The sequence below is a fragment of the Pyrgilauda ruficollis genome, unplaced genomic scaffold (assembly GCF_017590135.1).
Source record: "Pyrgilauda ruficollis isolate IOZ18807 unplaced genomic scaffold, ASM1759013v1 scaffold23, whole genome shotgun sequence".
Classification (NCBI taxonomy): Eukaryota; Metazoa; Chordata; class Aves; order Passeriformes; family Passeridae; genus Pyrgilauda; species Pyrgilauda ruficollis.
This window is the reverse complement of record NW_024522539.1, coordinates 6824213-6846440: the sequence shown is the minus strand read 5'-3', so window position 1 is coordinate 6846440 and position 22228 is coordinate 6824213. Positions and strand designations below refer to the sequence as shown.

The following is a 22228-nucleotide window of genomic DNA, read 5'->3' as shown; positions in this document are numbered from 1 at the left end:
TAAACCAGCACTAACTTTGTCCCCAGCTTTGTGCCTGCACTGAGATTGATTGCACAAGATCCCAATCCCTGCCACTGGCTGGAACCGCCCCAGCGAGGGTCTTCGGACCCCTCCCCAGCAGCGGGGAGGGGGCTGAGCTGTGAGCAGGCTGTGGATGAAGTTCTCAGCTCTGGGAGCAGCGATTGCTGCTGCATTGGCGGCTCTTTTGTCCGGCGAGGAGCTGAGGAGCTGCCTTTCGGTGGTGCCTATGCCTCTTGTTTTCCTGCCAGCTGCTGTGCGGTTGGATGTTCTCCGGTATTTAGCTTGATCCTATTAAGGTGGATCTCAATTAATTAGGCAGGAGGCAGAGAGACAAAGAGGGACACTGGGGCCGTTCGTTTTAGTCTTTTCATCGCGCCCTCTGCCACCGGCAGGCAGGGGGACAGCGGGCAGGGACGGGGTGAGGCTGCTGGGCACCAAACTGCTGCTCCCGGGATGGGAGCGGGGCAGGCAGGTGGGGTGCACTGGGGTCACCCCGAGGGTCCCCCAGCATCCCTTCCCTGCTGCTCAGGGATGCCAGGCAGGCCGACACCCCCCATCCCCACAGGAAGGCAGCTGGAGCCACACGGCTCTTATCCCCTGGGACAGTGGGGTCTGCTCTGTCCCACCGCTGCTGAGACCCTAAAGCACCCCATAAAACACACGGGGACTCAGCGGTGTGAGCTTTGCCGCAGAAAGAGCATCCCCCATCCATCCAGGTGACACCGGCTGGGTGCTGCTGTCACACCCCTGGGGGTCCAGCTGTCCCACAGCACAGGGAACACCCCTGGGCCCCTCAGCACCGCGGGTTGAGCTGTCAGACCCCTGTGGGAGCAGAGGGAACACCCCTGGGCTCCCCAACACCCCGGGCTGAGCTGTCACACCCCATAGCACAGAGAACTGCCCCGGGCTCTCAGCGCCCCGTGTTGAACTGTCCCACAGCACAGGGTCAGGGTGGTGCTGGGCTGCAGGATGGGCGCGGGGGGTGCCCCGTGCAGGGGTCCTTCCCGCCGCCAGGGGACGCGCCAGACCGCCGTTGGCACTCTGGTCCGGCAGGTCCCATCTCGCTGGTGCGGAGGCCGGAAGCGGAAGTGCGGTGACGCCCTCCCGCCGCTGTGCCGTGGCCGAAAGATGGCGGCGGCCATGGCATGAACGGGACCCGGCACGGCCCCAGCGGTGAGAGCGGCCGAGACCTCTCCCCGGTCCTAAACCAGCGCGGAGACCACGGCGGCCCCCGGTCCCCCCTGTCCCTTTACCCCAGGGGCCAGCGGGAGAGTATCTGGGATCCCCGATATCCTTGGTGGGCGGGCCCTCAGCTGCCCCGGGCTTCCCTGGAGCTCAGTCCCTCCTCAGCCCAGGGGACTGAAGCTCCTCGCTTCCCTCTCGGCAGGTGGGCCCGGACACATCGCGGGTGATCCCTCCTGTGCCCCCTCGCCCAGCTCCCTTCGTTATTTCCAAGCTGTGCTCTATGCCTGCTGCTTGTCATATCTGCATTTATCCCTGGCTTCCTGGGCTCCCTTCCCGGTGTATGGAGGCTCCCTTTATTCCCTTGGTGTCCAGCTGTGCCTGTGCCCTTTCCTGGCTCCCTTCTTCAGCTCCTTGTTTCCCGCTTTGTCTCTGTTCAGCAGGCAGGAGTGCCCTGGAGGCACCTCTGGACTACCCTCGTTTTCCTGGTGCGTTTTCCTGGTGCCTCGCCCTGAGATCTTTCTCCCTGTCCCTCCCTCTGCTCCCCGTGTCCTCTCGTGTCCCTTTTAGCCAGCCCCCTCTGCTGGGTGCTGTGGGTCCATGTGAGCAGGTTCCCCGTACCCTGAACTCCCCCCAGGGCACGTGTGCTGTCCCCACGGATGAGGATGAAGTAGAGCTCTGACCATGGACCATGAGGCCCCCACGATCAGGCCCCGGCGCATCCAGAACCAGAACGTCATCCACCGCCTGGAGCGCCGCCGCATCAGCTCGGGCAAGGCGGGCACCCACTGGCACCAAGTGCGCGTCTTCCACCAGAACGTCTTCCCCAACTTCACCGTGGTCAACGTGGAGAAGCCGCCCTGCTTCCTGCGCAAGTTCTCCCCCGACGGCCGCTACTTCATCGCCTTCTCCTCCGACCAGACCTCGCTGGAGATCTACGAGTACCAGGGCTGCCAGGCGGCCGAGGACCTCCTGCAGGGCTACGAGGGGGAGATCCTGGCCAACGGCAACGACCAGAGGTCCGTCAACATCCGCGGGCGGCTCTTCGAGCGCTTCTTCGTGCTGCTGCACATCACCAACGTGGCCTCCAACGGGGAGCACCTGAACCGGGAGTGCAGCCTGTTCACGGACGACTGCCGCTACGTGATCGTGGGCTCGGCCGCCTACCTGCCCGAGGAGCCGCACCCGCCCTTCTTCGAGGTGTACCGCAACAGCGAGTCCGTGACCCCCAACCCCCGCTCCCCGCTGGAGGACTACTCCCTGCACATCATCGACCTGCACACGGGCAGGCTGTGCGACACGCGCACCTTCAAGTGCGACAAAGTCATCCTGTCTCACAACCAGGGGCTGTACCTGTACAAGAACATCCTGGCCATCCTCTCTGTGCAGCAGCAGACCATTCACGTCTTCCAGGTGACTCCCGAGGGGACGTTCATCGACGTGAGGACCATCGGCCGCTTCTGCTACGAGGATGATCTGCTGACCCTGTCTGCCGTGTACCCCGAGGTGCAGCGGGACACGCAGACGGGAATGGCCAACCCTTACAAGGAGCCCTTCATCAACTCCCTGAAGCACAGGCTGCTGGTGTACCTGTGGAGAAGGGCTGAGCAGGATGGAAGTGCTATAGCAAAAAGGAGGTTCTTCCAGTACTTTGACCAGCTGAGGCAGCTCCGCATGTGGAAGATGCAGCTCTTGGATGAGAACCATCTGTTTATCAAGTACACAAGTGAGGACGTGGTCACGCTGCGGGTGACAGATCCTTCCCAGGTATAGAATCACAGAATGGTTTGGGCTGGAAGGGGCCTTAAACATCATCTAATTCCAGCTGCCCTGCTAGGGGTCCACTGGACCAGGTGGCTCAGATGCTGCCTCCCTCTTCAGGCTGCTTATTGCTGACAAGTGCTCAAGCATTACAATGCTGTGAGCTGCTCCTTAATGAGCCTGTAATGGTTATTTAGGATCCCTAGTACCTGTGTCTTTTTTGATGCTTCTGGTATTGAATACCTCCTGTATCTTCTCTTTTCTTAATTTAATTTCTTCCTTCCTTCTCATCTGCAAAATGAGAAAGATCTGATGTGTTAGCAAGTTCCTTTCTCCAAGGATTGTTCCCCATGCTCACAGATCCTCCTCAATCCTCTTTCCCTCCCCAAATCCCCAAATGAATTTAATTTTAGCTGATATTTTATATAGTCCATTTAAATTGTAGAGGTAGTCTCTCCCTTTTCTCATGTGTCTTCAAGCATGTTTTTCAAATATAATAGTCTTCATTTTCCCTGGTACAATTACCATTTCTGTTCTGCCTACATACTCAGTCTTTCAGGCTTCAGTAAGAGGTAGTATTTATGATCTCTCCAAATTGGAGTAGCAGCTTTTAGATCAGGCTAATGGGCCAATTGCTTCTCTTTTCAATTTATTACTAAAGAAGTGGAATTCGAGCAAATGTAGCTCAGTCAGTGCTGGGTCCCTCCAGATCTTTCACAACGCTGCATGTTGATCATCTCCTTTTACTGCTTTTAGAGTGGTTGGTCACGTTTTGAGCCCTGTGAAACTAAGAGATTTTTTTTAGTTAATTTTTATTCCTTTAATCAGCTTGGTTTTATTCTGTTGAAAATATTTAGCAAGAATTTGTGATAAATCGCCAGTGCAGCCTGTAAACCTCTGTTCCTCAGAGGTTTATTTTCTCTCATGCACTTCTCTTCCCCACATCTTTGCCAGGACTTAGGTCCTAGAAGAAATAAACAGTAGCTCTTCTTGTGTTGCCTTTGTCTGGTTCTTCCTGGGAGATGACTCTGTTTTGCTTTGTTTTATTTTCCTCTTCTCTGGTGTTTGTCTGGGGGAGTTGCTTTGGGAGGAAATAGGTAAGGCTTTATCTAATCCGTGTTGATTGGTGTAAAGCTGAATGTCTATCTCAGAAATATGAAGGCTCTGTGGAAGTGGTCTGCAGGGTTCTGCTCGTTGCTGGTGTCTGGAATGAGCTCCTGGCCCTGATGTAAATGTTTGTGGCTGGCTCAGCTCTGCACTCTGCTGTGGTTAGTAGGGTTTAGTGCCTGGTTTGCTGCAGGGAGCTCTCAACTCTCTTCAGCCCAGGGTTACTTTAAGATGCAGTTTGTGGTTTGTTTGCAGTGTGCCTCAGGCACTGAGTTTTGTGCTGGGAGAAAAGTGTCTCATTTCTCAGTTCTTCCAGAGATAATTCCAGGTGTGGAGCAGTCTCCACAGACCTGTCTGAAGTAGGCGTTGTGTTAGGGCTTCCTGAGTAAAACTTGGCTCACAAAATAACTACAGCTCCCATTTTCCTTCAGGCTGTCAGACAAGGAACATGAGGTTTCATTCAGTTTCAGGATCCTTTCTCCTCTCTGGCTTCTCTGCCAAGAAGGTTGAGGAGTTGCTGTTCATGGTTGTGGGTCGTGTGTTTTTTGTCTGGGTCTGCACTGTATCCTTTGAGATCTTTAACAGTGCTCTGCACAGGTAGCTTGGGGGGTTGTTGCTGCTGTAGGCTTGTGTTGATAGGCTTGACAGCATTGCTGTGTGGTTTTTGTGGCACTCAGCTGCTGCCTCCCATGCTGTGATGATCTTTTGGTGGTGTTACAGGTGCAGCAAAAGCAGTGAGGGTTTCCCTGCTCAGGGACATCCTGTAGATGTGTCTCTGTGTAAACCTGGCAAGGGAACTTTTTTATTTAAAATTGGAGGATACTCCCTGCAGTCTTCAGTGATTTGAATAGTTTTTCCTTCTGCTGTCTTCTCTTATTTTCTCTCTGCTCCAACCCTTTATTTCAGAAGGGCTTCCCTTTCCTCAGGCAGTAGTCTAGTGAGTGACCTCATCTTGTGTGTTTCGTTTGGACATGTGGGGGCTGGATTGTATTATCATAGTTTATTTTGGGGCTGTAAAACAAACAAACCTTGTGATATTTGCAGGTGGGTGGGGTGGGCAGAGTGCCTGCCATCATCCCTGAGCATTGTTTGGGAGCAGGAGGTGAAGCATTTAGGAATTGCCTCTATTGACAGAAGATTTAATCAGATGTCATGGGAATTATTTCCCTTTGAAGAAGGGGACAGGTTCTTACTTTGGGGTGCCAGCACTCCTGTCTCTAATGAAAGCTACTTTTAATAACCAATAATTAAATGTGCCCTTTCCCAATGGGATGGGAATGTCATCTCCCTTTGATGTAGCTGCGCTGACACAATGTCACCTTTTTTCCCAATTTCTTGCTCATTCATGCCAGGATTCATTGCCATTGCTAGTCCACAGCATGGTACAAGGGCCATCTTGCATGAGAATGTCAGCGTTAAGAAGTCATCAGTGTCTTTCAGATTTTAATTTCTGTGTTTGCAGGGTACCTGGAGGGCACAGCTTTTTGTGGGCAGTGATGTAGTGCACAGTAGATAAAAAGGCTCATCTCTGTGTGATACAGATATTAAGAAGGGGAATAATATATCTATGCAGAAGTAAAAATAATTTAAGGCCAGCTAGCATTGGATCTGAAGTAATTTTTTCAGCAGGAATGAAAATTAAATTTGGCACTTGAGTAAGTGTTTTGGATTTGGTGGAGGACAGAGAAGAAGTGGAAAATAGTATGGATGCATCTAGTTTGAGTTGAAAAATTGGAAGCCCATTAAGTTTTCTTAAATAATTGCAGCTGAGAGGTGGATAATTTGGTACATGTTGAGGCATTCCAATAGAAGAATGGATTAGTGTGAGGATGTAGGACTCTCCTGTACTGTGGATAAATTTGGTTAGGGTCTGTGATGTGATGTGGGGAGAAGGAAGGGACAGCTTCCCCATCTCTGGGTAACCTCTGCCTCTCTCCCCAGCCCTCGTTCTTCGTCGTGTACAACATGGTGACCACGGAGGTCATTGCTGTGTTTGAGAACACATCTGATGAGCTGCTGGAGCTGTTTGAGAACTTCTGTGACCTCTTCAGGAATGCCACTCTGCACAGTGAAGCTGTCCAGTTCCCCTGCTCAGCTTCCAGCAACAACTTTGCGAGGCAGATCCAGCGCCGGTGAGCCATTCGGAGCATGCTTTATTCCGTATAGACACACGCTCAGCCCCGTCCGCTGAAGGCCAGTATCAAATACTAACCCTGAGAAAACCAGTTCCTTTGGCCCCCTTTGCCAGGTGGTGCAAGGGTCAGGACTATACATGGTTCATCTTGCAGCCTGATGCATCTGATTTTGTATTCCACAGCATTTACCTTGTTAGAGGAAGAAACAAAGCAGTTGCAAACTGCTGCTTAGAAGAAAGGAAAAGAATTTTGAGAGAAAGATGTTTCTGTCTCTCCTTGAGCAGTAACTGTTTTGGAGATTATTAAAGTGTTACTGCCCAGTAGCTTTGGTTCCTGAAGATATGATTTGTCAAGAAGCTGGCATCATCCAGTTGTGTGTGTTTTGCCAAGTGACATTCTCTGAATTTAGCGTGTACCAAACTGTGTTCTGTAGCATTTCCTCAACATCAGTCACCAGCTCGTGGTTCTCATCACTGTACTTGGAGAAGGGAAACTCATCTGCTTAGATCTGTTGTGAAAGCTGAACAAAATACCGAAATAACATGGGTTTCTAGAGTACGCTTTAACAGTCAGATGTGGTTTTAATGAGGCAGAGTGTGTTATTTCTCTAGGAAAATTTTGTTGTGACTCAGGTTGTTTTGTTCTTCCAGTGACTTGTTTCTCATCTTCCAAAGTACTTGCCATCCACTTATGGGCATCAAGCTTCTGTTGACTTTAGGCTGATGTCACATAAGTCTGATGAAATTGACTATGTCTGTAACTTTCTAGAGCAACCTGTCAGGAAATCCGTAATGCTTAATAGGAGAGAGAATGAGAGAACTTATTGAAGACTAATGAAGAACAACTTCTGCCTTTTTGTTAAAGTAAAAAGGAGAGTCTTTCCATCCCCTTGCTACAAGGGCCTGTAACAGGAGTGTTGTAACTTCCACAGCAAAGTACCACAGAGCATAGTCCACAGTGAGCTGGCTTCTGGATGAGTGTTTATCCTCCTTATTGTCCCTGCAGTTGATCTGACTGTTCTTGCACATGTAAGTTTCAAATTTTACTTGGAAGGAGAAATCCAGCTTGTGTTAATCTCTCCACCAGGAAGAACTTTCTGCTCACTGTAGTTTCTGGAGAGCTTTATGCTCCTCATCAAGGTTCTTCTTCATCTAAGGTTTCTCCCTTTATGCATTTAAAACAATGGGTGGAGAGAGGAGGATTGTCAAGTCAATGTTAAGGGCTCAACTGTTACTGTGAAAGCCCCCTGGCTTTTGCTCATGCTGTTTCCAGGCTTTGTGGTAAAGCTTGGATTGACTGATAAACTGCTAATCCATCTCTCCCTGTTTCTGATCCTGTTCATTCCTGTACTGCAGAGCAGCTGGGTCTAGATGTTGTGGCACATTCTTCTCCTTCTGTCACTCTGGACATTCTGAGTGAGACAGTAATGATAAGGGAGGATGGAAAGGTTAGCAGAACTGGTTGATGTTTGAATCACTGTGATACATCTTTGGAAATGAGCTGTTTTAGTTCTTACACTGCAGCTGTTTTCTTTCCCTGTCAGTTTACCTGCTTAGTTTATTTAAGATGTGCTGTTCAGCTGTGGCCTTTGTGAACAAAAGGTGTCTCTTGGTTTGCTGCAGGTTCAAAGACACGATTGTGAACGCCAAGTACGGAGGGCACACGGAGGCCGTGCGGCGGCTGCTGGGGCAGCTCCCCATCAGCGCCCAGTCCTACAGCGGCAGCCCCTACCTCGACCTGTCCCTTTTCAGCTACGATGACAAGTGGGTGTCAGTCATGGAGCGGCCCAAGACCTGTGGTGATCACCCCATAAGGTACGGGGAGCTGTATGTGCAAGGGAGAGAGTGCAAGGAGTCACTGTAAGTCACCTCTGCTACAGGGGATCAAGTGTGCAGAAGAGGGAGTAGATGGAAGCCTTTGTCTTAGGAAATCCTTTCGCCAGGGGATTTATTTCACAAAACTTGGCCTCTCTCCTTTACAGTAATGTGGATGTGTGGGAGGGCTCTTCATGTTTCCTCACTGAGCTGCTCCGCTCTGGGGAAGGTTTGGGTGGTGAAGTCTCAGCCTTTTCCATATGAATGGTCTTGTTCCTCCTCCTCTTCTTGCAGTGCTGCCGTTGTGTTTGGGTTGCAGAGTGATACAGCTCTGATGTCTGCTTTCCTGTGCTGGAAGGATCCTGTCTGAGCATGTGGGTTTAGTTGGCAAGGATTGTCTGGTTTGTCCTGTGAATAAAATAGTATCTGGGCTAGGTGTTACTCAGAAAGCTTGTGGTATTGACTGAGCTGTTTTCAGGCTTCCCTTGTTTACTGTTCTCACCCTGGGAGCTGTACTACTTGTCATACTCCCTTCTCTCTGAGATCTGCAGGAAATGTCTGTTTGTAGTAGGAATTTTAGCCAGGTGTCAGGGCCATTCTGTGTCTCTTCCATCTGAGTCTCCAATGCTGCCAGAGGGAGTAAGTCTGAGCTTGAGAATAAGGAGGTTTGCAATGCTTCTTAAAGAAATATCAGGATTGTTTATTTCTTTTTGTTGGCTGCAACCATGGCTGCAAGAGGTAGTGGTTAAAAATCAACATCTGTAGCTTGTCAGGCTCAAAGAGCCTGAGTTATCCAGGCAGAATAGTCTTTCTGCTCCTAGTACTGCAGAAGCAAACCTATACTCTGGAAACAAAGAGAGCCTTCAGTGCCTGAGTGCTTTGTTTAGTGACTGCACACATGATGGGGGCTCAGGCAGCCTAGGGAGATCATTCTGGATCGCTTCCCAACTTTATTTTCATCAATGCATTCTCAAAAAGTGGTTTCATATCTCCCCTGGCCCTGACTCAGGTGGCGAGGAACTTCTGATTATTCCTGCGCTCTCAATTCCCAAATTATGTATATTTAATTGATTCTTCTGCCTGTATGATTTGGTTTGATCTCCAGCTTCCATGTTATCTGCAAAGAAAGCCTGCCCTTTTCCCCCTTGTCATGCTTGACGTTGGGAAAACTTGCAGGGTGGCAGTTGTCTGCCAGCGCCAACCTGTGCCGGGCTCCCGCGGACAAAAGGCAGCAGAACCGCAGTCATGTGCTGCGGTGGAGCCTTTGTAGTAAACAAAGCCAAGTGCCACCTTCCCTCCCTCCCCTGAGCAAACCAGCGTTTCAGAGCCAGAGCTTTTAAAGCTCAAAGCTGTGCAGAGTCAATTAGGACTTGAATAGAGCCTCGGAGCAGTGGGGCTCCTGGTTTTTGGAAAGTAAGCAGAAGATGAGGCGCTAACCTTAACCATTCAGTAGCTGAAATAGTGCTGCTGTGGTTCTCACATGCAAAACAAAGGGATTAATAAAATAATGCCAGCTGCCTGTTGGGGTTAGAGGGCTTGGAAATGAGGAACCATAGGATTTGTAATGTAAGTCCTGTAATTGTCTGGAATGGAAAACCCTTCAGTAGCTTAGGTTGTTATAGTCTGTGTGCAGTTTCCTGGCACAATGTGTGAGCTAGGAAGGCTTCCAGACCTTTTCCACATCAATTCAATATTTCTGTGCACTGCGTTCTTTTAACCCTTAGTGCTTTTCTGCATCCCAGAAGGTTCAATTCTGCCTACTTAAGATACCAGTGGTTGTTTGCTGTTAGGTGGGAAGGACTTTAGGTTCCCCATCACCACCGCCTTCCAGTCTCTTTTCAGGAGGCCTGAAGAGATATTCAATGGGTGAAATGATGGCACTTGAGGGAAGAGGCTCTAACACAGCTCTACCTATAGCAGGGGGTCTCTAAAATCCATCTAGATGGCTAATAAGGAGCCATTTAACCAAAGAATTGGTCTGCAGATAAATCTTCCATTTCCCTACGGTTTGAAAAGGCTGGTCTTGCTGTTTCTGTTGACATACAATTTTATATTGCAGTGCCTAATTTATCCCCAGAATGAGAGCCCATGGAAATGGCCTCTGATTGCAGAGCACTTTTAAAAATACATTTAAAAATACCAAACTGAGCACATCTTTGAGATTACAGGGAGCTTCATCTTGAGTAGTAAATTGTTGTGAATTGGGGGAGAGAGGAACAGATGGGGGACTGTGCTTTATTTAAAGAATGACCCTCTGCATACTCAGCCTTGTGTAGGAGGGAAAGGGCTTTTTGAAAAGCCAAATACCAAGATTGTGACTCTCTTGCTGGGTTCTTGTGTGCAATTTTCAGGCAGGGCTGGCTGGCTGGCACTTTGATTCAGAGGAAGGGAGAGGAGAGTGGCCCTCCAGGAAGAACATGAGGTTCTCAATAGGCTGTGTTGTTAAAATGTGGAGTATGTCTGCTCCTGAAACAGCATTGCTGGTATCTGTCATCATCCGTTCTTCCAGGCTGAGAGCTGAGTGCATCGTATTGCTGGCGGGGGGGAGATGTGCTCAGACGTTAAAAGCATTCTTGGAGTTAAAATCAGAGGAAAATGCAAAATACCCGCATGCACTAAGTGTTGGTGGAAAAGAAAACAGCTGGGAGGCATAATGGTAATTCTGTGCCTGAAGATGGAAGAGGTCTAATGAAAATGGTCTAACAAACAGAGACAACTTCAGGGGGACGACTTGAGTTAGAGCCCAGTTACTTGGTGAAGGTACCACATCCAGAAATCTCCACCACTACATCCCAGAAGCCTTCTCCAAAGTCTCAGGGAGGGTGGGATCCTCACAGAGAGTCCTGTGTTCTGACAGCAGCAGAGGACAGTGGTATTACCTGGATTTATGTCAGTTACACCGAGTGTGCAGGGGAGGTTCAGGAAGCAAAGAGCTTCCCTGGACTCACCTGTCTCTTCAGTGCTGTTTGTCTCATCCCCCTGAAAATGTTCCCTCTGTGCTGGAGCTGTATTCCAGAGCTCATCTGTTTGGAGATGCATATGAGCTTGACCCACAGGCAGGTGTGTGGGTGACAGCAGAAAGTCATAAGGTTTTTCTTGACCTCTGTCCTTGCTGTGGTTGTTGAATTCAATTCATCAGGTACCTCCTGCACAGCCTATCTCATTAATGTTTTATTGGTGGCAATCTAAAATGAATTGCAAAGCCTTGCTTCAGCTGTACACTACAACGTGGCACCCTTGAACAGGATTGCAGCGACTTCCTTGACTGAACAGGCACAAGGACAGCAGTGTAAAGCCTTCACTGGCAGTACCAAGAGGAGGAAAGGGTGGCCTGACACTCTCAGTGAAGGCCATTGCTAAGGGAAGGGAGCTCAGTTCTGTACAGTATATCTGCCTTAGGGATCAAGGGGAGCAGCTTGCATTAAGAGAGGATGGAGAGCCAGCACAGGTGGCACCTGAACCAAACTGACTCCCTCTTGTGAAGTCAGCTTTGTCCCTCAAAGTGACAGGCAGAGTTCTCTCATTGCTAATAATAAAATAAAAGTGATGTTTTTCTAGACAGTGGAAAACAACTGCCCTGAGAGGGACTTCCCTTCGAAGCCAAGAGCCAGGCACCCAGCTAAGGACCTTCTGCTCCTCAGGGAGCACCAGAGCTCGAACAAGGCGCTTGTCTCTGCGTGCAAAGAGCCCAGATGGCAAAGTCAATAGTCGGGAACAGCCGTAATTGACTTTCTCTTCCTTTCAGATTTTACGCTCGTGACTCTGGCCTGCTGAAGTTTGAGATCCAGGCGGGCCTCCTGGGGCGCCCCATCAATCACACGGTGCGGCGCCTGGTGGCCTTCACCTTCCACCCCTTCGAGCCCTTCGCCATCTCGGTGCAGCGCACCAACGCCGAGTACGTGGTCAACTTCCACATGAGGCACAGCTGCACCTAGAGGCACTCGGGGCTGCTCTCCTTGGTGCTGGGTCTCTGCCACAGGTGCACCAAAGCCAGGCACTCAACCCTCTGGGAAACCAAACCATTGCTTGTGGAAAGAAGCCTCACCTGGGAGCTCCTACCAGCAGCATCTCACAGGGCCCTCAGGCTCAGCTGTGGAAAGCTGATCCACCCCAGTTATGGGGGGGGGGTTGGAGGCTTCTTCTGACCCTGTTTGTACTGCGGAGATCCCCCTTCTGTCCTTCCCTGCTCCTGTTGATGAACAAAGCATAGCTGAGGTTAATTTCCTGGTTTCTCAGAGGCATGGCTGTTTTCTGTCCTGCTGTGGGTCTTAAGATGGCAGAGATGGAGCTTTGCATCACACTTGTGGAGCATTCCCTTCTGCACTGGTGCTGTCCTACTGTGTTGGACAAATGACCTGTCACAGAGGGAAGGGATGGGAGCCATGGGGAGGGCTTGGATACAGCTACCCCTGTTTGTTTCTTCAGAATTGCTAGGGAAATGAGATCCTGCTCTCATCCACACAATCAACTCTTGTCATTTTAATATGCAAGAGGTCAGGAAAAAAAAAAGGTGTGAGAAATCACTACAGTTGAGAGACATGAGGTGTGTTCCTGATCCTTATGCAAGTCACTTAATCTTTGTGCCTTAGTAAAAGCTCCTAAGTGAGAGGTGGTGCTACACCAGCAGGCCAGGCAGCTGGTTGTGTCTGTAACGCACGAGGAGGTGGGTGCAGGAGGAAGATGGGTGTCTGGGAAGGGTGTGGGAAGCAACAGCAGCTCCTTGGTTGTGTCAGAAGGACTCTTCTGCAGCAAGGGGGTTAATCCTCATGGCCATCTGCAGGTTCTGCTGCTGAAAAGAGGGACACCCAGCTGCTGGCACCCTCCTGTGTGTGTTGGAGTACCAGTGTAGAAAATGAGTAGGATTTGCCCAGGAAGAAGGGTGGAGAGCTGAATTCATGTTCACTGCTGTGGGTGGGCAGTCTAGAGATGAGCTTGTTGACTTAGGTTGCTTACCTCTGTCTGTTTGATACACTGTTCTCTGTGAGAACCCAGATGCTGTTTCCAGGCTTCAGAGCACAGCTGGCCAGTGTGGCAGTGTTGGCTGGACCATGCTGCTGATAAATTAAGCTCCTGGGTGTAATTACCTGCCACTGTGGGCTGGTGAGAATTCTGGCCTGCCCTTCTCTCTTAAAAATGGAGGTTTTGGTTGTAGGCCAGCATTTGGGAGTTTTTATATGAGGGCTGGTTTATGACTGCTGCCAGGCAGCACAACCATCCCAGCATCACGATGTGCTCCATCAGCAGCTGGAGCCTGTTCTTGTCCCATTCCTTTAGGAGGTACAGTGGGGGCAATAGAAAATTGGTGCTAATACACAGGAGACCCTCTCTGTTAAAGGACCCTGTGGGTGTCTTAACTGGACCAAAATGAGCTGTGGGTGATGTGCTGTGGCCACATGCCTGTGAAGAGGAGTGTTGGAGTCATGCATACATTTTGCTGGCGATGCACTGGAGAAGAGCTGTGTGGGTGGGGGTGCCTGCTCATGGTATGAGTGGTGGACCTCAAAGTTAAGGGTGTCCTGGGGTCCTTGAATCAGCCTTTGCTCTCTGCCTCACTGTACTTCTCTCCTGGCCTTGCTAAACATTATTTCTAGGCAAGACATTGCATTTCACTGCTCTTTTCCTGGTGTTTGCACTGTTGGTGTCTCAGGTCTGTCAGGAGTGCCGGCGGGTCAGGAGACTGCTAACAGAGGAGATGTCAGTGCTTTAGCTGCAGGTTCCTCTCATCTAATAACACTATTTGTCAAGGTTTTAGGGTTTTATCCTGTGATCTGTTCCTCAAACATTCAATTAAAGCTCCAAGTGGAGAATCGTTTGCACACTGTAGATCATGGATTTACCTCCCTCTGCACCACTCTCACAGCTGTTCGCACTTCAGTATGAGACTTTTTTTTTCCCCCCCCAAGCTTCCAGCTGCTCCATCTGAGACTCTGTTTACTCCTTGGTGTCACAGCCTCAGGAAGTCAGTGCTTACTAAATTAGCTGTCAGATCTCCATTGAGACTCTTTTTTCAGTGGCAAAAATATAAACTTCAGCATTTCTGTCGTAGGGGCTTTTGCCAAATTCAGGCTTCCCTGTGTGAAGCAGAGAGTGTGGCATGGATTGCTGGACTTGGGGCTGAGAAAGAGATCTGTTCTTAGCTCTGCTATTAAATTCTGAGGCTGGGGGCAAATCTCTTCCTTCTCCAGCTGGTGTTTTCTTCTCTGTAAATGAGGCCAAAAACATATTTTCAGCTTTTGTAAAACACTTTGAGATTCATGGATAAAAAGTGCTGGATAAGTGCTAAATATTTTCTTATTATGTTTGCAGACAAACTGATCATACTGGGTACTAATTGCCTTGGAGTAGCATAGCAGATCCTCTGGTCTTGGCTGCTGCATTTTATATCAACAACAGAGTTAATTTTGTTACAGAAATGTGTGGAAAGAAAAGTCTCTCATGCTTGAAATTTTGATGCTTTTATTTAAGAAACAAAAACTGTGTGTGGTGGGGAGGGTGGGAGAAAAGGGGAGATATTTTCTACCTGATATTTTTCCTAGGTTAGGGTAAAGATTTGTTAGCAACACAAGACAAAAACATAATAAACAGAATTTGCTTTAAAAGTCTGATTTATTGTCTTTGTCTTCTAAAAATCTGAATGGTAGAGATGGGAATTCCTTTGCTAAGAAGAGATGTCGGGGGTATGTCTTGGACTGTGCAGACATATGCCATGGGAGCTTGCTGCCTCTTCCTGGCACTTGGAGTACAAGTGTCCTTAGGACTGTTCCCACCTGAGGCATTTCTGTAGTTCCTGCAGATTTCTCAAATTCTTGTCTACATGAACTAATGCTGGGAGAGGAATTCTTGGTTACATTTTTCCCTTTGCATATTATTACTAGCCCAGCTTGTATTCAGGGACTCTTCCTTTATTCCATTTTCAGCATTTATCCAATCTTTTGGTCATTTTCTGCACGATCAAGGGATGAAACCCCAGCTGTGGGGGTGGTTTAACCCCAGCTGGCAGTTCACTCCCTCACCAGTGGGATTGGGGAGGGAATCGGGAGAGTAAAAGTGAGAAGACCGGTGGGTTGAGATAAACACTGATTAATGGGTAAAGCAAAAGCCACATGCAAGCAAAGCAAAACAAGGAATTAATTCCCACTTCACATGGTCTGGCAGGTGTTTAGCTATCTCCAGGAAAGCAGGGCCCCATCCTCTGTAGCTGCCCCAGCCAAAACCAGCACAAAGCTGAACACACCTTGCTTGGCAGAGCAGCCTGTCCGCTGCTTTTAGGTTGTGCTGAGGCACTCAGATTTTCGATGTGCTGCTCCCTGCCTCTTTGCAGAGCAGTCTGGCTGAGAACTCTGCAGCATCCCTGTTTGTGTTAGTTCCTCTAACCATCTGCATCTTGAGCATGAAAGTGATTTTCCTTTGAACCTTTCCTCCATTTCTCAGATGCTTTCCTTTGCAGACCTTGAGCACATCAGAAAGCTCTTGAGCCCATGGCTTTTCAGATAGGCACTAAGTGAGGAGGAGATGCTTGAGCTGGAAACCGTGTTTGACTGGCAGCGAAATCCCATCTTTTGTTATTTTTTGTGCTGCCTTTGCTTTAAGAAAATAAAAGTAGTGAAAGCAGGACAGCTGCATTATTTCTTGTATAAAAGGCATTAGACTGCAAGGCACAGAAATCCCATTACAGTCAAAGGTATGGATAGGTTAAAGATGTGTCCCTACTAAAGACTCCTATCAATTAATCTTCCAGTGCTCATGGCTGGCTCTGATTTAGCTGCCTGTGTATACTGAAAGGACCTTCCTTTTGCTCAGGTGCTGCATCTATTAAGCTCTTTCCTTGGTCATTTTGACCCAGCTAGAAGAATCAGATTACTGATGTTTTAAGAAATCCCTTTGTTTTTCTTCTTTATGATTTGTCTTGCTGCTTTTCTGCCAGCTTTTCCTGCAAGGATCTCTTAGGGCAGTGGGCAGAGAGATGGTAAAGGCATAGCAATGAGACATGTGACCCTCTCACAGCTGTTGTCCTACTGGGAGCCTTTATCAGATAGGTGCATGCTGCAGAGCAAATGGATGTCCTATGGACAATGGAACAGGATTTTGTGGGTTTACTTCATCCTTGCTATGCAAGTTTCAGAGTCTGTGTCCTTGATGTGCCTGAATCTTGTGCTTCCCTGTCTTATTACATGGTTATAAAAGCTTTTCTGGTAAAATGATCCTGTGGAGGAGGGAATGGTGAAATGGCTTATTATTTTTAATTTTTTTCCTTGCTCCCCACCTTTCTGTTTGGCACCAGCCTCACCCCCATGCACCTTTTACTCCCTCACCCAGGGTAAGGGTTCAGCCTAGAGTTAGGGTTCCAAAAACCACAAAGTCCAGAGCTCCAGGCACACTGCAGCTACAAAAGGCGTGCCAAGGGGAACACAGAACTGCCAAAACATGGCTTCCTCCACAGCTTTCTCCTTTGACCCAGCCTTAGCCCAAGGCTGCAGTGTGCTTGGAGCTCTGGGCTTTGTGGTTTTTGGAACCCTAACCCCAGACAGTAAAAGCAGCCTTGGACTACGCCTGGTTGAAAGGAGAAAGCTGTGGAGGAATCCATGTTTTGGCAGTTCTGTGTTCCCCTTGGGAACTGTCCCAGTGCCCAACTGGGCAGCAGCTTCTGGTCACCTTGGATGGGGCAGGTGAGGGTGCCTTGGCAGCGCTGACATCAGCCCTGGGCTGGAACCCTGGGGCTGCTGGAGCTGGGATGTGTGGGACCAGTTGCTTAAGGGGCTTGGAGGGGTGAGAACCAGGCAGGTGGCAGGGAAGCCCTGCCAGGGCCATCTGGCTGCTGTTGGATGTGATTTTAGGGTGTTGTTAAGAGCGGTGGGCAGCGCTGCATCCCTGTGAGTGCCTGCTCGCTGCCGCTGAGCTGGTCATTTGATAGCTCCTCGGTGCTCCTGGGAGACCTAAAATGGAGCAGTGCCGGATTAGATGTACCCAGTGCCCTTGGTGAGCTCCGCGGAGATACGATCCTCGCCCTCCCGCCTCCGACCTGCTGGCGCCCAGTGCCGTCGCCACAGCAACGGGGAGAAGCAGCCCATCCGCATGGAAACGGCCTTGCTGTGCCCGCCAGCCGCCTGCGGAGAGCTGTTCAAATGGCCAGCTCGGAAAGGTGAGGGGCACCAGCACCTCTGTGGCGACCAGCAGGCAGCCTTGGCCCGAGCTGCGGGGCTGTGCACACATCCTGTGGGTTACTGCAGTGCTGGCACTGTCCCTGCATGTGGGACTCCCTTCCCAAAGTGCTGGCACTGCCCCCAGTGCAGAGCCAGCAGGTGCTCCCTTGTCTCTGACCGTGATGGATAATTTTCATTGCTGCTGCCCTATTTTTTAGGGCTGGTCCTGAAGTCAGGGTAAGGTCCAGATTATCTGTGCTGATACCTACAGCAGCGTAGGTAGATCACTGGTTCACCCCTGACTGGTTAGTACTTAATGCTTGTAAAATCCCTCTTTGTAAGGAAAAAGGAGCAACTGGCAGCTAAACAGGGTCTCCTGTAACATAGGACAGGCAAATGTCATCTCGACAGCATGATTGTGCAGTGCAGCCTCTCTGGCTTTGGGCAGCAAAGTCTGAGTTAATCTCTCCTCATCCTGCCTCCTACACCTTAAATCCCCCATCGGCTGCTTCCCCAGAGAGGGCTCAGGTTTGAAGGTGATGTTGGTGCTGATCTGCTGGCTCTGATAAGGGCTGGGGAGAGCAGCTCTGCTGTGCAGCTGCTTGTGGCCAAGCAGGGTTTGTTCCAGATTTACACTGGCCCTTTGGTGACTGTGTCTCTTGGCTGCAGGATCACTTGGAAGGGGATCTCCCCAGGCAGCATCAGTTCTTTGGACAGATTTTGGTCAATAGGGCTGGTTTGACAACTATGTCCAGGGACAGATTGTCCCAGAGCATCTTCCAGTGCTGGAGAAAGCTGCTTTCCAGCCATCGACCTTACTAAGAAGTCCACAGGGCTGACCAGTCTACAGTAATTTGGATTTCTTGGTCAGTTTGACCCTGGCAGGTCAGGAAATTGCTATTCCTGTGGATTTGGCGGGAGCAAAATGAAAGGCAGTGCCCAGATCTTGCCAAGGGGCTGTGTGAGAGCTTGGCTGGCAATTAGGAGAGCAAGGTCTGTGCCTGCAGGCTGGTGCATGAAGAGATGAGTCCTATTTCCCCTCATCTTGGGACCTGCAGAGGGGGCAGAGGATGTGAGACTGGTGGGTGAAATATGTCGTTCTTCTGCCTGGCGCCCCAAGTTTTATTTGTTACCTGGAGCCCTGTGTGGGTGGGAAGCTTGGCCTGCTGCTGTGCATAGGAGCCCCTTGTGCCCAATCCTTTCTCCCTTCTGCTTACTTTATTTTTAGAAAAACAAGTGGTGAGGTTGCTGCTGGAAGCAGCTTTCCCAAGCAATGGCTCTTAGGGCTCCAGAGCTGCCGAGATGTTTGGGTCCAGGTGCACAGCCTTCACTCTCAGTAGATGTGGGCACAGGAGGAGGGTTATAGACTCTGGAGAAATTAGGGGACCCTGCCAAGTGGCACTAGTGCAGGGGAAGCTTGGAGAACTCAGCAGAGGAGGTGTGAGTGGTTTCAAAAAAACAAATAACATCGAAACCTGGCTCCCCTCTACATGTCCCCAAGAGGACCCTGCAGTCCTGCTTCACCATCAGTGTGGGGACTTGGATGCTCTTAGGCTGTTCATTAGTAAAACCTCTGAGCAGTTCCTGCTGCCATCGAGTACCCATTAATGCCTCTTCAGGGAGAGGAGAACATTGGGAAAGCACAAAACCAATCCGAGGGCCCTTTATCTCTTTTTGGTCTGAGAGGTCATGGGCTGAGGTTGGAGGGGAAGAGGGGCCAGGTGGGGATGCTAGGCATGAAAGCAGCACCGTGATTATCTGCCGAAGTCTGAGTGCAAAAACATAACCTGATTTGAACTGCTACTTCTTCAAAACTCCCAGGGGTTCTTTAGGGTTATAAACACCTACTCAGTGACCTTCTTTGTGCACATCTCGAGCCAGGTATTCCCACACCAGAGGGAAAGCCAGCAAAACCTGCACAGATGTCTTTAACAGCTGCAGCCGGGCTGCCGTAAGCCACCCCTGCTGCTACAGTTTATTAGCACTGCAGGGTCTGTCCCCTTCTCCCCCTCCTCCTTGCCTGCTTGTGTGTACAGTCAGCTGTTAAAGGACACTGACATCACTTTATGGTTTAATTGAATCTCACAAAGGGATCCAAATTGGCTGCCTGACTCTTGTCACTGAGATGCTCATGGAAGAAATAGTAAATCCCCAATTCAGCAGATAAAGCTGCAGCTCTGGGCAGAAGGTCCTTGTTGCTGGGGATAGGGAAGTATTCTCTTTGCAGAATAATACACTATTAGGGAGATGGATGAGGGCTATTTTTCTAGGCCACCAGGTGCCATCCCAGGTCCAAAGGAAGGGTAACTGAGTTAGACTAACTCCCCAAGGTAGTGTAGCACTCAGTAAGGGGTAAACAGACCTGAGGCAGCATTTTATCTGTAAGTCAGGAGACTGTTCTGTGTTTTACACAGGGATTTAGAGGGATATAATGGAGAGAGGTCCATGTGACCATTTATTTAGAACGGAAGGCAGAATCCCAGGAAAGGCCAGGGATGAACCAGGATGAAGCTTTGCAGTCAGCAGCAATTGCTGAGATTGTTTCTCAGAAAAAGTCATCTTTGAGTGTAAGGAATCAAAAGTTAGGAGGGAATGGAGAGCAAAATGTCCAAAAGCAACAGGGAAGCCCAGAGGGAGAGGATATGACCCTAATGAGAGTGCTAATGCTGTGGCCATGCTACTGACAAATAACGTAATTGCTGCTCAGGAGGAATGTGAGCCAGTAGAAAACAGCTTTCCACCCAGATGCCAAGAAAAGCAATTAGAACTCGTAAACACCAGTGGCTGACTAAAACCAGGCCCTTAATTAATAGTTTCATTTGAAGGGTAAGGAAATCGTTAAGCACTATTGGTGTCTATTAATTCCCTGCAACACAAACCACAATAGAATTTTAAGTCTTCCACTGTACAGTGTGTTCAGAAAGGAGAACCCCAGCCCTTGCTTTGTGCAGCTGTGCTCTCTCACCTCACTGACTGCCCCAGAGACCCAGAATGTGTTGCAGGATAAACAGCTCAGACTGTGCACAAAGTTAGGACATGGTTTTGGGAGTGCTCCATCAGGGCAGGAGAGAAGGCGGATGGAAAACGTGATTTCAGTATAAAGCTGTACAACTGAAGTACTGTGCTGGGGAATTCAGAGTACAGGGAGCTGGTGGTCTGGAAGATCTGCATCATACTGTACAGATCCCAGCCACTGAGCCATGGAGAACAGCGTCAGCCTCTTCTGTCCAGCTCAGAGGGTGCTACAGGACTGCCAGTCAAAGGAAGAAGTGGGGGTAGCTACCAGAAATAGGCAGGGCAGGGAGGGACATAAAGCTTCCCACTGTACAGGCAGTGGTGATGCACTGGCAGACCTCCTAAAACCTTCACAAACCCAGAAACCAAGAGTGTCTAGGAGGACACAGCCTTGATTTGAAGTGTGGGTAAGATGAAGATTTATTCTTGTTGTTTTCTGACTCTGGATTCACTTTTTACACATACTCTTTCCTGAATTCCAGGAGCACAGATCTCTTCACAACTTTACTTTTCTACTTGTTCTACCATCTTCATGTGACTTGGGCACTTCTGCACTGATGCAATGAACAGGCTGTGGTAGAGAACAGCACTGTTTGGTCTTCTGTGTGTTAGACAAACCTGCTAGCACAGCCTGGTGCCCCTCCTTTGTCAGTCTGGTTGCTGTGCTGGGCAGACAGCAGCCCAGCCTTGCTGTAACCACAGCACACACCCCTTCCCCAGCCACCTGACTGCATACTCAGAGTTCATCTTGCCAGTTTATGGCTGACCTCCTATCTTCTTAAAAAGCAGAATATTAAGTCCCTAGTTCAGCCGTATTTCTGGAGTAAGGAGGAAAGGCTTCTAGTGTGGCAAACATCTATGGAAGAGCCTCTCTTCCTCACTGTCAAATCTGTGACAGCTCAAGGAAGTTCCCTTTAAGATCACCTATCCTCCCTTCAAATTCAGAGTTGGACTAAAGTAGATTTGTCTGAATCTTGTTTTCTCCTGTCAAATGCAACTCAACAGGCTTTTCTAAGCAGTGATTTCTTTCAAAACCTGCTGTATGCCATTCAGCCCCATGAAGGAGGTTCACTGCCTTGTTGCTATGGTACCCTTTCTCTAAAGAGGAAGAAAATAGTTAACTATGCAATTTAAGAAACTACAGAGGAATGACAGAATGAGAAATAATAGAAAGGAAGATTCTGCATTTGCAATAGAACTGCTGGTTGCTGTTGAAATACACCATGTTTACAGGTGAAATACTTGCCCAGAGCACCATGTATAGTGCCAGGGATTCTCTGGCAGCAGGGATTTCAGTGAGATGCCCATTGCTAGGCACTGTGCCTCTGCCATCCAGCAAATCAATCCTGTAGTCAGTTACTGCTTTTACCTTCCCTGCTTAATGCTCCTGAAATATTTCCTTGGCAGAAATTCTGGATGGAGCTGGGACACCAATAATACATCACAGACCCACAACAAGCTCCTGCTGCTTGTGGATACACAGAGGTACAGTTCAAGACTTAAGTGCTTTGTATCTCCTTGGCAACATTTCATTATTCCTTGGGCCTACTAACCCCTGCTTGCTTTCCCCAGGACCCTGGAAAATCCAGTTTGTGGTGCACACGGCAGGGCCAAAGAGACTGCAAGCATCAAACCTGGCAACATCCCAGCAGCCCCTTTAGAAAGTGAGGTGCTTTCCTTTGCCAAGAGCAGTGGCAGGTCAGTACAGCTTGGGTGAAACAAAGCACTGCAACAGATCTGTGCCAGGAATGGATCCAGGCTGGTGCTCTGTGAACAGGGATAGCTGCCACTCAGATGTAGCTCTGTGAGCCAGGGGGAAGGAAAGAGTTACCCCATGCGTTGTTTCCCAATGTGAGCAGTGAGACAAAGAGGGAAGGAAGATGACCTGACCCTGTGCAGTTGTTTACTACAAATGACTACAAGGAGATTGAGATCTCAGGCTCTCCTTCTGCCTGACAAGAGCACTAATGGCATGGAGGGCTAGACAAGAGCCACATATGGTGGTAAGAGGAAGAGAGCAGTTGAAAGGCAGTAATAAGCCAAAATACTTCTG

The 22228-nt window shown here is 49.3% G+C and overlaps 1 protein-coding gene across 4 annotated transcripts; it reads left to right on the top strand.

Moving 5' to 3' along the window:
- Positions 1-1120: 1120 nt before the first annotated feature.
- Positions 1121-22115, top strand: DET1 (DET1 partner of COP1 E3 ubiquitin ligase). Of its 4 annotated transcripts, none has more exons than XM_041468793.1 (6): positions 1121-1192; positions 1860-2970; positions 6013-6203; positions 7829-8020; positions 21583-21660; positions 21748-22115. In XM_041468793.1, exons 2-6 carry the CDS (start codon positions 1888-1890, stop codon positions 21890-21892), a joined length of 1689 nt encoding a protein of 562 aa, XP_041324727.1. In that variant the 5' UTR covers positions 1121-1192; positions 1860-1887; the 3' UTR covers positions 21893-22115. The 4 variants fall into 4 exon arrangements, with proteins under 4 accessions (XP_041324727.1, XP_041324726.1, XP_041324728.1 ...); XM_041468792.1 differs by having other exon boundaries at positions 1127-1408; positions 1841-2970; XM_041468794.1 differs by lacking the exons at positions 21583-21660; positions 21748-22115 and adding an exon at positions 11766-14599 and having other exon boundaries at positions 1127-1409; positions 1863-2970.
- Positions 22116-22228: the final 113 nt, after the last annotated feature.

What these genes read in the sequence shown, in the direction of transcription:
- DET1 (XM_041468793.1), top strand. Translation starts at nt 1,888, where the DNA reads ATGGACCATGAGGCCCCCACGATCAGGCCCCGGCGCATCCAGAACCAG. An exon ending in GGGTGACAGATCCTTCCCAG is followed by an intron (nt 2,971 to 6,012) that starts GTATAGAATCAC and finishes CTCTCTCCCCAG; the next exon opens with CCCTCGTTCTTCGTCGTGTA. An exon ending in GCGAGGCAGATCCAGCGCCG is followed by an intron (nt 6,204 to 7,828) that starts GTGAGCCATTCG and finishes GGTTTGCTGCAG; the next exon opens with GTTCAAAGACACGATTGTGA.